General features: G+C 39.4%; 1 protein-coding gene across 1 annotated transcript; it reads right to left on the bottom strand.

Moving 5' to 3' along the window:
* Window positions 1-1192: 1192 nt before the first annotated feature.
* On the bottom strand, window positions 1193-13893 carry LOC148131614 (vomeronasal type-2 receptor 26-like). Its single transcript, XM_087958813.1, has 7 exons — window positions 13829-13893; window positions 12020-12178; window positions 9542-9827; window positions 5716-6168; window positions 4248-4484; window positions 2512-2638; window positions 1193-2094 (listed from the first exon to the last, which is right to left on the bottom strand). The coding sequence occupies exons 1-7, from the start codon at window positions 13891-13893 to the stop codon at window positions 1193-1195; spliced, it is 2229 nt and encodes a 742-aa protein (XP_087814939.1).
* Window positions 13894-14895: the final 1002 nt, after the last annotated feature.

Here is a 14895-nt window from a genome sequence, read left to right as displayed (position 1 = left end):
GTAAGTAATGATTTGACTGCTTTGAAAGCATAGGCTTCCTTAGGTCCCCAATGCCACGGGGATTGTTTGTCCAGGAGTCTATGCAGAGGTTCTGCAATTCCATGATCAAGTGGCTGGCATGCCTATACATCGTAGATGCACAGAACATTGTTCCTTTCCCCTGAACTGGCACCTATCTATCTACTTGCATTTACATGCTTTTGAATAGCTAAATTGGCAGGACACACAGACACACACAGGCATGCACACACCAGAGGTGGTATTCAGCAGATTCTGACCAGTTCTGGAGAACCGGTAGCAGAAATTTTGAGTAGTTCGGAGAACCAGCAAATACCACCTCTGACTGGAGGTTTTACAGTATCCTTGCCCACCCTGCCCACCCACGCCCACAGAACCGGTAGTGAAAAATCGGGAATCTCACCACTGGCACACACTATATGTATATGGAAATAGATATGGATATAGAGATGGATAAAAAACAGGAAACAATTTTAATATTCATAAGCACACCTTCATTGTCACATCAGGTGTCTACATGATTCCCCCCCCCCCAAAATCATTCAGAGTTGTACACATTTTTCTTTTGATTGAAGACTGTCAAAAATAACAATAAGTCTCATTAATTTATTCAGAGAAAATGGTTAAAGTTGCTCCAATGTTCATTTTGATATTTTATCTATTCTTAATATAGAGAATGTTAGCTGTCTCTCTGTTTCTCAGCCTCTCTCATATATTTAAATCATTTATCTACATTATCCATCCATAAAAGACCAATCAAATATATATTTTAAATTCACTGTTTTTTTAATACTCAGAACATCATCCCAGAAAATAAAATATAACACCAACCTGTAGAGCAACAAAAAAACACATAATTAGCCATAGTCCTTAATTTAGTCTAAAATCATATCAGAATATCTCTGGTAACAGTTTATCTGGCCTGGTTTGAGAAATTTTATTAATGTCATTGATGATAGTTATGATTTAACATGAATTCAGATTGTGACAACTGAAGGATATGATTAATTGAAAGAGTTTGAATTGTTTTAGCAACTTTACTACTCAATTATTATAATTCAAAATTCACATGGAATGAAGACAGATAAGAGACAAGATGTAAAACATTATTTCAAGGTATGTGATTTTACACTGCATGTATAGTGTACAAAAATAAACGCCAACACAAGGAGCCTTAATGGGTTTTCATCATCAGATGTTCCTTGGTATTCATGTCAGGTCTCAGTGTAATAATGTAGCATTTGGGGATAAAAATGCAGCCCAATAAACTCAGGCTGGAGGCCAGGATGGAGAAGATCTGCACGGCTACCATGTATTTCCCTTTGGTGCTCAAGTAGGTGGGGACAAAGGAGATCCACACACTACAAAAAACCAACATGCTGAAGGTGATCAGTTTGGCTTCATTGAAGGTCCCTGGCAGATTTCGAGCCAGAAATGCCACTAAGAAACAGATGGCAGCCAGAAAACCCATGTAGCCAAGGGCAGTGTAGAACATGGCCACTGAACCTTCGTTGCACTGCAGCAGGATGTGTTCTGGCTGGAAATGAAAGTCAGAATCTGGGAATGGGGGAAAGATTCCCAGCCATATCATACAGATGCCTATTTGAATACCAGAGCAGGATAAAACAATCAAGTGGGCCAGACTCTTCCCCAGCCATTTCCTCATCCTGCTTCCTGGCTTTGTAGCCAGGAAGGCCACCACCACCATTACAGTCTTGGCCAGCAAAGAAGATACGGCAACTGAGAAAACAATACTGAAAATGGTTTGTCGAAGGAGACAGGTCATTTTCATGGGGCGACCGATGAATAGAAGGGAGGTCAAGAAAGAAAACAGGAGTGAAACCAGGAGAACGTAGGTGAGTTCACGGTTGTTTGCTTTGACCATGGGAGTATCTCGGTATTTAATGAAGATTCCCAGAATAAAGGCAGTGGTTAGGGACAAAGCAATGGCAAAGAATGCCAGGATGAGTCCCAACGATTCTTCATAGGATAAGAAGCTTATGCTTTTGGGAATGCACTGATCCCTCTTCTTATTGGAATACTGGTCATCTAGACACTTTTCACAATGGGCTGCATCTGAAAAAAAATTGGTTAGAGTGCATCTCTTTCTGTTGCTGTAGGAGCATGAAAACCTCATCAGAAATCAATTACATTGTTTTCAAGGAATAATGTAATATTTCTGCCTAGGGGTATTCATATGACACAACATTAGTTAAAATAATCAACAGCCTTTTAAAAAGCTGAAGTTGAATGTGATTATCAGCTCTCAAAACTTGTCCTCTTTCCCAAAACCAAGCAAGAAAGTAACACCTCAATAGATTACTTTAATGCTCGCATCATCGTACAAAATTTGGTGATAGTGCTCAAGCTTTGAAATGCTTGTTGATGCCTTCAAGATGTGTAATGTTTTTTCTTGCTTCTTGATCAAATACCCCAAAAAGCAATAGAGAATTTTGATTGTATCCTTGTTGTTTTTGAAGCCACCGACTGTACCTTCCTGCCCAGAGAATGTTCCTTCCATACACAGAGAACAGTCGTAGCAGCAAACTGGGGCTCCCTCTCTCACAAGCTTGGCATTACCTGGGGAGCAACTTTCTGTACATCTTGAATAAGGCACCGTCTAAACATAAAGCAAAAGATTAATTAGGGCAATGTATAACTTAGAGGCAATCAATAAAGGGAAGTGGTGGCTCAGTGGCTAAGAGGTTGAGCTTGTCTATCAGAAAGGTCAGCAATTTGGCGGTTTGAATCTCTAGCACCACGTAATGTAGCGAGCTCCTGTTACTTGTCCCAGTTTTTTACAACTTAGAAGTTTAGGAGCATGTAAAAATGCAAGTAGAAAAATAGGGACCACTTTGGTGGGAAACTAACAGCGTTCCACGTGCCCTCAGTGTTTAGTCATGCTGGCCACAAGACCATGGAAATGTCTTTGGACAGTGTTGGCTCTTTGGCTTTGAAATGGATATGAGCACCACCCCTTAGAACTGGAAATGACTAGGACGTTTGTGCAAGGGGAACTTTTACTTTTAAACATAAACTGAAAAAATAGTATGAATTAGAAGGGTTTACTGAAATCAACTGGCTTCCAAAAGTCAGGATAACATTGCGCAAAATCAGTCAAGAAGCAGTGGGATGAACTCTTAATTACTCTACTTGCAAGGGGCAAATGAAGGGTCATTCTCTTTTCTCTATCAATCTCCATTTTAGATCCCAAAACAGATTCGCTGCCTTATTCTCCTTTCCAAAGGAAAGAAGTTCCATTGCAAAAGTTGTTTCTCCTTAGGGCATGTATGAGAATGCTATAACTAGTATATATTCTTTCTCCATCTTAGCTTTCTCAGGAAACCTCCAAAATCTCGCTTTCTCTAGAGTCCCTATCTTTCTCTCCAACAACTGATCATTGTATGATCATATGTAAGTGGCTTTTATAGCTGCCCTCATTTCCCTCACCACATTCTTAATGATATCTTCCTCTTATGCAATTCAGTGGGCTAAACCCTTCCTATTTTCTCCCAAAGGTGCTTTTTCAAAAGACAACTGATCTTTGTGTTTCCCTTGAAGATGTTTCACTTCTCATTCCAGAAGCTTCTTCAGTTCTGACTGAATGGTGGCGTATGGAAGGATTTATATTCTTTGCAGTCATCTGGTCATTAGCAGTCTTTCTGAAAGTTGCTGAGATTCCTTGGAATTTATCTTTGCCCTCAGAGCCAAGTGAATATGCAAATGGTTGTGGAACCTTACTGCAATTGCTGAATCTATATCCTGTTTACAAGACAGTCATTTGAGCAGTTCAAAATCCTTCCATCCGCCACCATTCAGTCAGAACAGAAGAAGCTTCTTGGATGAGAAATGAAACATCTTCAAGGGAAAACAAAATCCAGGTGCCTTCTGAAAAAACACCATTGGCACAACCATTATCTGGATGACTGAGAATCTCCATAGGCATTCTAGATTTTCTCATACTGAAAACAAGTTAATTTCATGTACTATAAATTATGGCAACATATTCCAGTTTAATAATGTAGATTGCAAATTCTGCAATGCAATGCGGCAGGTTCCAGTGTGTGATAGATTATTGTAAGGCCTCTAAGGTAAAATGATATCTAATAAATTAATGAGGCTTTAAGTTCTCTTAGTTGGAAATTATCTCAATTGGCCAAAACAACTATTATTTCTGAGCAGAAAATTTACACATATGGAGATAAGTAAAAGAGCATAATCCAAGCAGCCTCAATTAGTTTATTAAATAAAGTTGGCCATTGGATGGCACTTTCATTGACAGAAATCTTGACTTCTGAGGAGGCTTGTCTTTGTACACTCCCAATTTTCACCCCAACATTTGATTTGTTCCAAACCGATGTCCAGTGCGGGATATCAAAGTCACCAACAGGAACACCATTTTCATCAAAAGAAATTCCATCTCTGGAAATATTGTGATATTGGAAGTTCCTCAAGAACCTATGAAGCTGCAGAAACATATAAAGAATATTAAAATTTGAGCCTTTATTCAATGTTTTTCTTGCTCTTATTCTGGATTGAATGGACTCTGAATAATGCAACCTCTTGAAATCATCACTACAGTCTGAAAGAGATTTCATGGGAAGCTTCTTTCAGTCATTCTCCAGGAATTTACAGCTCTTTGTTCAATATTGATCTCACATTCTTGAAAACATGGAAGAGATAACACCACCATCAGGTGGCTTTGTAACTGGCTGGCAAACTATATTGAACATGTAGTCCTCTGGGGAACCCCATCCACATGGAGGGAAGTAAGCAATGAGGTATTCCAAGCTTCCATTTTAGGCCCAGCACTCTTCACTCATCCTCCCTTCAGCCATCAGTGGGAATGTCCTTGGTTCCCAAGGGAAAGTATTTTGTTTGATCATTTTCACTATGGGGAAAGATCCTATAAACTTTGGTCCTATGAACATTTAGAGTTGGTTTAATTTCAGTGTCAGGATTCCAGAAATTTCCCCCATTTAAATCATGAGTCTCGAGCCAAACTTCCAAAACGTAAAAAAGATTGATTGGGAGTTAACCTGTCCGGCATTGCCTGGGTGTCGGAGAAAGTATTTTGTTTTGGCTACAAAACCCCAGTTATCTCTATTTCCCCTCTGAATCCCTCATCTCTAGTGTGGCAACCCTGAAGCATCAAAATGGCCTCAGTCATGTCAGCTTCAGGGTTGACACTCACTCTCAAATACCACTAACTGGGCAACTGCTCTTTGGAATATCTCACCCCTTTTGACATCTGATTTAATACTGGAGAATTGGAAGGGGACAATCAATGGAACCTCAAAGGAGAAGACTTACCTGCCATGGCTGTACCATCTGGGGTGGTTGATGGTATCCAACTTGCATTCTCCTCTTACTCTGTTGGGAGGAAGAGGCAGCATTGAGGACCCAGGCCACAATTTGAATTATTTGGGAAATACTGGAGGAATCCTGAGACAGGATTCTTGCAGTCACATCATGGGGCGGGAATTCCAAATTCTCTTTTTCTCTGCATTTTTTCCAAACTTTCTTCGATAACAGAGGACTTGAATAGGAACATTGAAACGCTTCCTTTCCATATAATACGACCATAGATATATGAGATTTAAAGTCGTAATACTTAGTCCTTCTTTTTCTCTGGATGAGGAAGGAAAACAAAGCATGTCTATTTTGGAGATCAACCCAGAGATCAAAACCACTTACACTTAAAGCTGTCAAAGTTGTGGCAATCCACACCCTTCCCACCAAGGATGTATTAGTCATATCAATTTTTAGTATTATTGCTGCTAACATTCCTGAGGCCTGATCATCCAGTTGGTATACTATAATTTTTATTTGACTCTCGATAAGAGAATAGAACATTTTCCTTTTTTCTTGCATGAGAGTTTCTCCAGCACTTGTCTGCATATTTGCTTCTGGGACAGTTCCTGAGAGGACAATGCAAATCCCATTTTTTAGAGCAAGAACTTCCAAGCGTCTTTTGAATTTTTCTCCTCTTTCATTGTCCTGAGAAAGGAGGCCAATCCACGTCCATTGGAACTGCAGGAGCAGCTGGACAATCGCTGAGTAAGGAGGTTCTTGGTTTGGGGTCATCCAATATGAAAAAGGGAAACGATGATTTTGCTCAGCCATCTGGTTGATGACACTGTAGTTGATCTAAGATAAAAGAGAAGGTATTGGCAGTTTGTGACAGTTTTAATTATGAAAGTCAGATGATAAATCTAAGGGCCTGAGAGATGTTTCAAATGATAACTGCATGGATTTTGTTAGTTCTCTTGATGTTCTTTCCTGTTGTCATGTATGCTCACTTTGAAACCAGGTGTTACTCGTAGCCTGGTATCACTCCTGGCTTGCTCTCTAGTAAGAGCAAAAAAGAGGTGGGGGGAGATCTGATAGAGCAGTTCGTTGCTATGATCAGAAGCACATTCCATGTATACCTTTCTCCAGATTGTGTCTCAAGTTACCAAGCCCAACCAGAGAGGCATGTTTTCCACAGCCCAGCAAAAGTGCTTTGTTGGAGAATGTGATTTATGACACACCCTGGGAGGAGGAGGGAAACAGGGTCATAGTGAACTGTAAATGAAGTGGGGAAGAGCCAACTACACTTGGGAAAAGCGCCAATATGTTGCTCCTAATAAATAATTGGATTTCTTTTGAAACTTGGCTTGAGGCTCATGAATTAATTAGAGCATTTGTCAGAACCCTGACACCAGGGAGCTCTGAATTATCTGTGGGTAATTATCTGATCACATTATAACTCTGTGGATCATCCACCCACTCAGTCAATTAGTCACTCAGAATAGAGCTGGAAAGTCTTTCAGTCCATCCACCTGCTCAAGCAGGAGACCCTAGTCCAGCGGTGTTTGATGCTTTGATCTGGCCCATGGGGCCACGCTGGAAATATCAAAGGACTGGCCCACAGTGCCTCTGCAAGTAAAATGCAGCTAGCAAGGGCTGTGAATGGCTCTCCTGAGCTCCATATTGGCAGGAGGATGTCCCATTCGAAAACGGAGCTCTCTTTTTGTTGGCAGAGCATTTGGGCCACCACAGGTGCCCCCTGACACAAGTGACATCATGCAGGCCATGCCCACCTTGGCCATGCCTCCCCCTAAAGTAAAGAACAACCCTGATGCAGGCCTCAATGAAATAGAGTAATAGCGCTGCCCTAGTCCAACCCCCTGCTCAAACAGGAGACCCAATACTATTTCAGACAAATGACTGTCCAGTCTCTTCTTTAAAAAACCCAGTGATGAAGCACCTTGTTAGGGATAACATTGGTTACCTAACTTAGTTTGGGTAAAATAATATATAAACTATGTTAGTTAGTTTAAGTTTATGTATCACTTTAAACTGTAAACCATGTATTTTGTGTGCCTTTGTAAAATCACCATAAGAGGGAGCAAGAGAGCTCACTGTTTGCTCGGCTTTTACTGGAATGCTGACAATGAAGGATTGATGGTGATAAACTGCGTGTTTGCTGAGAAGAAAGGAGGTTTGATTTTCTTCATATCTCTGACTGCAAAAGAGATATATCACAGGACTGATTGTTTGTGAGTTTAATGACCTCTTTTTCGACACTGGACTTTGCAAACTGATTAACCCCGGACTGACTGAACTTAGTGTATCATATATGGACTGTTTTGACTATGCTATAACTCTTACTGGAATAAAAGCTATTTAACATGCACAGTGTATCTGTCTTACTGAGTGTAAGCTACAACAACGTTTTTATCTCACACATATCTGCCTGTCTGCTAGACTGCCGTTGCACGTTCTGCTAGGGTGTATATCCCTAACACACCCCAAATGTCTGAAGGCAAAGCTGTTCCAGTGGTTAATTGTCCTCACTGTCAGGAAGCTTCTCCTTAATTCCATGTTGTTTCCCTCCTTTATTAGTTTCCATCCATTGTTTCTTTTCCTGCCTTCTGGTGCTTTGGAAAATAGATTGACCCCCTCCTCTTTGTGGCAGCCTCTCAAATACTGGAATACTGCTATACACTCGTGGAATATCTTTTTAAACTGACAAACATATTAATTTATTGTAGATTATTAATGCTCATTTAATGGTTTCATACATTGGGCGTTAAATATAGTTTGTTATATCTCCCCCCCCCAGCAATTGTTTAATGTTGGTATATTATTTCATTGTCTTCATTCATATCTTGTGGAGGCAAGTTGTTCCGCTGATTAATTGTTCTAACTGTCAGGAAATTTCTCCTTAGTTCTAAGTTGCTTCTCTCCTTGATTGGATTCCCCCCATTGCTTCCTGTCCTGCCCTCAGGTGCTTTGGAGAATAGCTTGACTCCCTCTTCTTTGTGGCAGCCCCTGAGATATTGGAACACTGCTGTCATGTCTCCCCTAAGAAAATGTTTTCCTTAGATTTCACATTCTTATAGCTTCGCCACCATTTGAATAAAACGCTTCAGCTTCTCTTCCAGTGGGCCAGCCTCTTCTGGAGCTCTGCAGATCTTCAAAAAATAAGCAACCCATGGGCAATGGGATGTAGGAAGGAAGTGAATCCAGGAGGCTAACAAAGCAGACCCAGTGCCTATGGAGACTCAGAGCAGGATGTGGGGAGGAAGGATCTATGGTGGCCCCAAGGGATTATAGGTGAGCATGAGGTATCAGGGGAGACTTTGGGTGGCCTCTTCCAACTCTAGGCTCTGCATGGCCTTCCCCACCCTGAGATCCCTGAGATCCCTCATGTGCATTTAGTGACCTGTGCATTCAATTAGCAAATGCTTTGGGCCAATCAGGGAGGGATCATGTTTATTTAATGTGATTCAATTAAACGGATCCTCAAGTTACAAATAAACACACACACACACACACACACACACAATGCATAGGCATATATATAGACACACAAAACAATATACAATGAATATACACATATATGTGTGTGTATATGTAGCATATACATACATGTGTGTGTGTGCATATGTGTATAATACATACATTGTGTGCATGTGTGTGTGCATGTGTGTGTGTATACACACAAACATACATGGGGACACGGTGGCTCAGTGGCAAAGTTGCTGTGCTTGTCAATCAGAAAGGTTGGTAGTTTGGCCATCAAATCCCTAGCACCTCATAACTGAATGAGCTACTTGTCCCAGTTTCTGCTAACCTAGCAGTTCAAAAGCATGTAAAAATGCAAATAGAAAAATATGGACCACTTTGGTGGGAAGGTAACAGTGTTCTAAGTGCCTTCAGCATTTAGTCATGCCAGCCACATGACCAAGGAGACATCTTCAGACAGCACTGGCTCTTCAGCTTTGTAGCGGAGATGACCAATGCCCCTTAGAGCTGGAAACGACTAGCATGTGTGTACGAGGGGAACCTTTACCTTTACCTGATATAAATATGTACACACACACACACACACTTTGTAAATTAAAAATTCTTTCAGCTCTTCTAATATTTATTCTCTGACTTTCAATTTATTTGGAGAAATATATACAAGTGCTGCCTTCTAGGCAAATCTGAACAATTTACAACATACAATTAATTTCATTTGGCTTTGTACCTGTGGAATTTTATAGATGCTCAAGACATTGGAAATATGATCAAAGAGTTCAGAATCCATCTCTTCAAGCATCGCTAGCAGGTTCTTTTGTCTTCCACATCTGTAGTTTGGGACGTTCTCCTGTCCCGTAGACAGTACATCCAGCACAGCCTCATATGTCATTCTTGCACTGAAAAAGTTCTGATAGATATTGTAGCCCAGCGTGATGTTGGGTAAGAGCCTTGAATTCTGGTTGACTTCATGAACAGCCAACAAGTAGGGCAGAAGGTAGTAGAAGGTGTTCGCACTGCAACATAAGAAAATTTATCATCTTTTTTTTTTTTGCTCTATATCAATGATTTATGTGATCAACTTAAAAGCAATTGTGTTCTTTTTGCCAATGACATAAAGTTATTCTATTCTACAGATAATACTGTTGTTTTGCAAAGTGATCACGACTATGTGTCTGAATGGTCATCTATTTGACAACTTCAAATTTCAATTAATAAATGCTCTGTGTTACATATTAGTAAACATAATCTGAATGTCAAGTATAAGCTAGGTGGCATTGATCTAGCAAATGACCCTCACTTTGTCAAGGACCTAGGTGTACTTATCTCTGACAATTTATGCTCCAATGGTCACTGTAACAGAGTTGCTAAAAAAGCATTAAGAGTTGTAAACTTAATTTTGCAAAGCTTTTTTTTATGGAAACATTGTATTGCTAATTGGAGCTTATAAAACTTATGCTAGACCAGTTTTAGGGTATTGTTCAACTGTTTGGAACCACCACCATATATCTGACATCAGTACAATTGAGGAGGTTTAGAAGTACTTCATGAGAAAAGTCTTGCACTCTTCTGTACACAATAGAATTCCTTAGGCTTGAAATTCTCAGTTTGGATAACTTAGAACTGTGTCGCTTGCAATGGGACCTAAGTATTGCATCCAAAAATGATACGTAGTAATGTTTTACCTGTAAATGACATTTTTTGTTTTAATCACAATAATAGGCACACGAACAACAGCTTTAGGAGCTTCTTTCCAATACCACTAGGAGCTTCTTTCCAAAAGAACAAGAGGAAAAGGAAGAGAGAGATAGCAAGCTTATCATGTCAGGATCAAAGGAATCCTATCAAAATCACGAGAACTGATTCTGCCCATAAATTTCTCCCAATTATGACTTGGGAGGGAAAAATGAGGAAAATTATTCTTATAGTTCAGTAGCTAGGTAAAGAAAACAGTTACAATAGTAATAGTAACTTTTTAGTCAAAAAGAAAGTGTGAAGGTTTCTTACTATTGTAACTGCATCAAACTGCTTAGAATAAACTCTTGCAAAACCAAAGTGTTTATTTTATTGACTTACCTATTTACAAAGCTAATATATCACTCATATCAATTCACAACAATCCATAAAATGTAATTCAAATCATACCCTTATCCCCAGGCACCAGAGTAGATATGCTCACAGCTCGCAACCCCTATTCCTAGCCCAATGCTTTTGGGGAAATCTGTATCTTCCCACTCCTCCAGAATGTTTATAAGGGATGCTACCAAATGTATACTGTGTATGTTGTGGTTATATTATTTGATTTCTACCTGTTATACCACCCTGGACATGACTAACAGCTGGATTCAAATGTTTGATTAGACGTTTTTTTAGACCTAGAGATTTGCTGCAGAATATTCATGGCTTTAGAATTATTTTCCTATATTCTACAGTTAACTCCAGTTAATGTGATTTCTCTGTGACTAAACATTAACTTATCACCTAAAGTCTCTCCCCTCCTTAAATTTGGTTTTTAAAAGGTATCCCTTTTATTTAAACTAAAAGGAACAGGGAAACCACAAAAATGTTAAAGGGTAGAAAGAAAGAGTGGGGTGGGTCGTAGGAATTATAGAGTAAATGTAAGGAAGGGTGGGGAGAAAATACAAGAGATCTCACTGTGTTCTAAGGTATTCACTTTATTGGGAGTTGCTGCTTCACTATTGTTCATAAATAAATAAAATAAATATGAATAAATAAGTTGCTGACCCCACAGTCCCAAGGCAATAATTTTGAAAGCAGGCAGAACCCATCCAGGCAAGGTTCATCATGGGACAGAGTTGGCAATGCCCAGTGTTTCTCAGTGTTGAGGCTGACACTTGTGGAAGAACTTAAAAGGAACTTTGCAAACTCAGGTTTTACAAAATCATCAAGTTCCTCAGGAGCCTTTCCTCTAAACCAAGGGTCTTCAAATTTGGCAAATTTAAGATTTGTGGACTTCAGCTCCCAGAATTCCTGAGCTAACATGACTGGAGGAGGAATTCGGGGAGTTGAAGTTCACAAGTCTTAAAGCTGTCACGTTTGAAGACCCCTGCTCTAAAGGAAATTGGGATGGGCAATAATGGCTTGCTTTTCTCTCAAAATGAGGAATAGGAGAAGTGAAATCATTCCTAGAAAAAATATTGGAGCAGGAAAAATCAATCACCAGAATCCTGGACATGCTGACAATTACCTTTTCAATTGGTGGGTAGGAGTCTTAGAGAAAGAAAACTGGTACAATCGAGCTAAGACTCCAGACATTATTCCAGTAATCCAGTAGTCTCCTGGTTTGTAGTAATGGAACCATTCCTTTTCCTTCGTTATCACCTCAAATGGACATTTCATCAGCATACTGGCACAAGGAATTTGAGACAGAAGCTGAAGCAGAAAAAGCTGTACATGCAGCAGTAGCAACATTTGACATATCCTGCAAGAGATCCTTCCTACAGTTCTTTCTTCAGCACAGAGTTAAATCTCAGAGATAACAGAAGACCACAATTACAGTGGGGAAGTCCAGTTTGCCCCCAAATTTGGAAGTTTTATCTTCCAACTTTTAGACTGCTATAGTATTTGTCCAGCTTTACTCAAACCTCTGCCCTCATCACTGAAGGAGGCTGTTACAAATCAGATTATCAGGTGCTGTGTATCCCATTGGTTGTCACATTGATTGGCAACTAATTGTGGTGGTGGAAATCCCAAAGGAGAATAAATAATCGTGATTTTAAAAATGAAAAGGGGAATTGGGAATCAACATTGCCACAAAAGTGGGCAGTTGGAGAAAAGAGTTTTGTTTGACTCAGGAGAATAATCCTAATTTGAGAATCAAGAAAGGAACAATGCAGGGAAATTTGATTGTTTTTTTAGTCTGCAAACTTATTCTTCAGATTCCAAAGCTTACGATGTATGGAAATAGTTCAATGTTCTTGAACTAGGCAATGGGCCATTATACTTCCTTCTTATTCTGTGTGATGTGGATGAGGCCATCTTTCTCAATGAAGGTTAGATACTCCAGAATGGTTAATTCCAGAGCATGATATAGTGAGCAACCTATAGGAGGCCCCTGTTAAATGTATTGTATCTTTCAAAATTTGGAATAATATCACTCTTCATTGTTACAAAGAAGATCTAGTCAAAATTATGTGGTGCATTAATCTGAAAAATAGCTTGTTACTGACTTCTTCATGATATGATGATATTTGCTGTCTCTTACATGGGAAATCTTACAGGGAACCAAGAGATGATGCTATATCAGTACATTACCAAGAATGGCTGAAAGTGAAGGGCTAAACAACATGAGCTGAGCCTATGGCCAATGCTATATAACAGTGATGGGTAATCTTTTTGGCAACTAGCGCCCAAAGCGTGTGCATGCATTCCCCAAATGCAATGTGCGTGTGTCCCCGCCCATGCATGCGCATCCCCATGCATGCGCCCCATGACCACACACATGCACAGCAGACACCCAAAGACCATCTGGCCAGTGGGAGGTGCATGAGCATGCATGGCAGAGTTAGAATAGAATAGAATAGAATAGAATAGAATAGAATAGAATAGAATAGAATAGAATAGAATAGAATAGAATAGAATAGAATAGAATAGAATAGAATAGAATAGAATAGAATAACAGAATTTGAAGGGACCTTGAAGGTCTTCTAGCCCAACCCATGGTTAGGTAGGAAACCATATACCATTTCATTCTTATAGAGTTCATTCCTGTTGAATGCTGGGCTCTGGACACTTTGATTTGGAGGGAGGAAATATTTCTCACCTTTGCAGATAACCCAGAAGTGGGTAGGGTAGGTTTGACATTACAATGGCAGAAATCAAAATTCGGACAATCTAGAATCCTGATTTATCATAATGGGTGAAACTGGTCAGAATGTGAATACTTAAATTGCATTTGGGAGGGCTTTGCTTTTCCAATGCTTTCTGAGTGAAAGAGAGATAGTGTGGAAGGCAGAGGTAATGGCATTGAGAGACCAAGACAAGGGGCGGTGCTTACCTTTGATTCACAAATGAAGAGCCTGAAGAGGCTTCCATGATCAAGTGGCTGGCATGACTATACATCGTAGATGCACAGAACATTGTTCCTTTCACACTGAACTGGCAACTATTTATCTACTTGCATTTACATGCTTTTGAATAGCTAAATTGGCAGGACACACAGACACACACAGGCATGCACACACCAGAGGTGGCATTCAGCAGGTTCTGACCAGTTCTGGAGAACCGGTAGCGGAAATTTTGAGTAGTTCGGAGAACCAGCAAATACCACCTCTGACTGGAGGTTTTACATTATCCTTCCCCTGCCACGCCCACCAAGTTACGCCCACAGAACCGGTAGTGAAAAATTTGGAATCTCACCACTGGCACACACTATATGTATATGGAAAGAGATATGCATATAGAGATGGATAAAAAACAGGAACCAATTTTAATACACATAAGCACACCTTCATTGTCACATCAGGTGTCTACATGATTTCCCCCCCAAAATCATTCAGAGTTGTACACATTTTTCTTTTGATTGAAGACTGTCAAAAATAACAATTAGACTCATTAATTTATTCAGAGAAAATGGTTAAAGTTGCTCCAATGTTCATGTTGATATTTAATCTATTCTTAATATATAGAATATTAGCTGTCTCTCTTTTTCTCAGCCTCTCTCATCTATCTAACTCATTTATCTATCTATGAGTGATCTTACATTATCCATCCAGAAGAAACCAATCAAATATATATTTGAAATTAACTGTTTTTTTAATAGTCAGAACATCATCCCAGAAAATAAAATATAACACCAACCTGTATAGCAACAAAAACACACATAACTAGCCATAGTCGTTAATTTAGTCTAAAATCATATCAGAACATCTCTGGTAACAGTTTATCTGGCCTTGTTTCAGAAATTTTATTAATGTCATTGATGATAGTTATGATTTAACATGAATTCAGATTGTGACAATTGAAGGATATGATTAATTGAAAGAGTTTGAATTGTTTTAGCAACTTTACTACTCAATTATTATAATTCAAAATTCACATGGAATGAAGACAGATAAGAGACAA

The sequence above is a fragment of the Notechis scutatus genome, chromosome 2, assembly GCF_049901735.1.
Source record: "Notechis scutatus isolate UNSWTSFEM ecotype Mainland chromosome 2, rNotScu1.2, whole genome shotgun sequence".
Classification (NCBI taxonomy): domain Eukaryota; kingdom Metazoa; phylum Chordata; class Lepidosauria; order Squamata; family Elapidae; genus Notechis; species Notechis scutatus.
Note: the sequence above shows the minus strand (reverse complement) of the source record. Positions and strands in the feature narration are given on the sequence as shown.

Coding starts and splice junctions, on each gene's coding strand:
- LOC148131614 (XM_087958813.1), bottom strand. CDS start 13,893: ATGTATAGTCATGCCAGCCACTTGATCATGGAAGCCTCTTCAGGCTCT. Junction 12,179..13,828: donor TCTTCATTTGTGAATCAAAG/GTAAGCACCGCC, acceptor TCCTTGTGCCAG/TATGCTGATGAAATGTCCAT. Junction 2,639..4,247: donor TATTTAATAAACTAATTGAG/GCTGCTTGGATT, acceptor CTTTATGTTTAG/ACGGTGCCTTATTCAAGATG.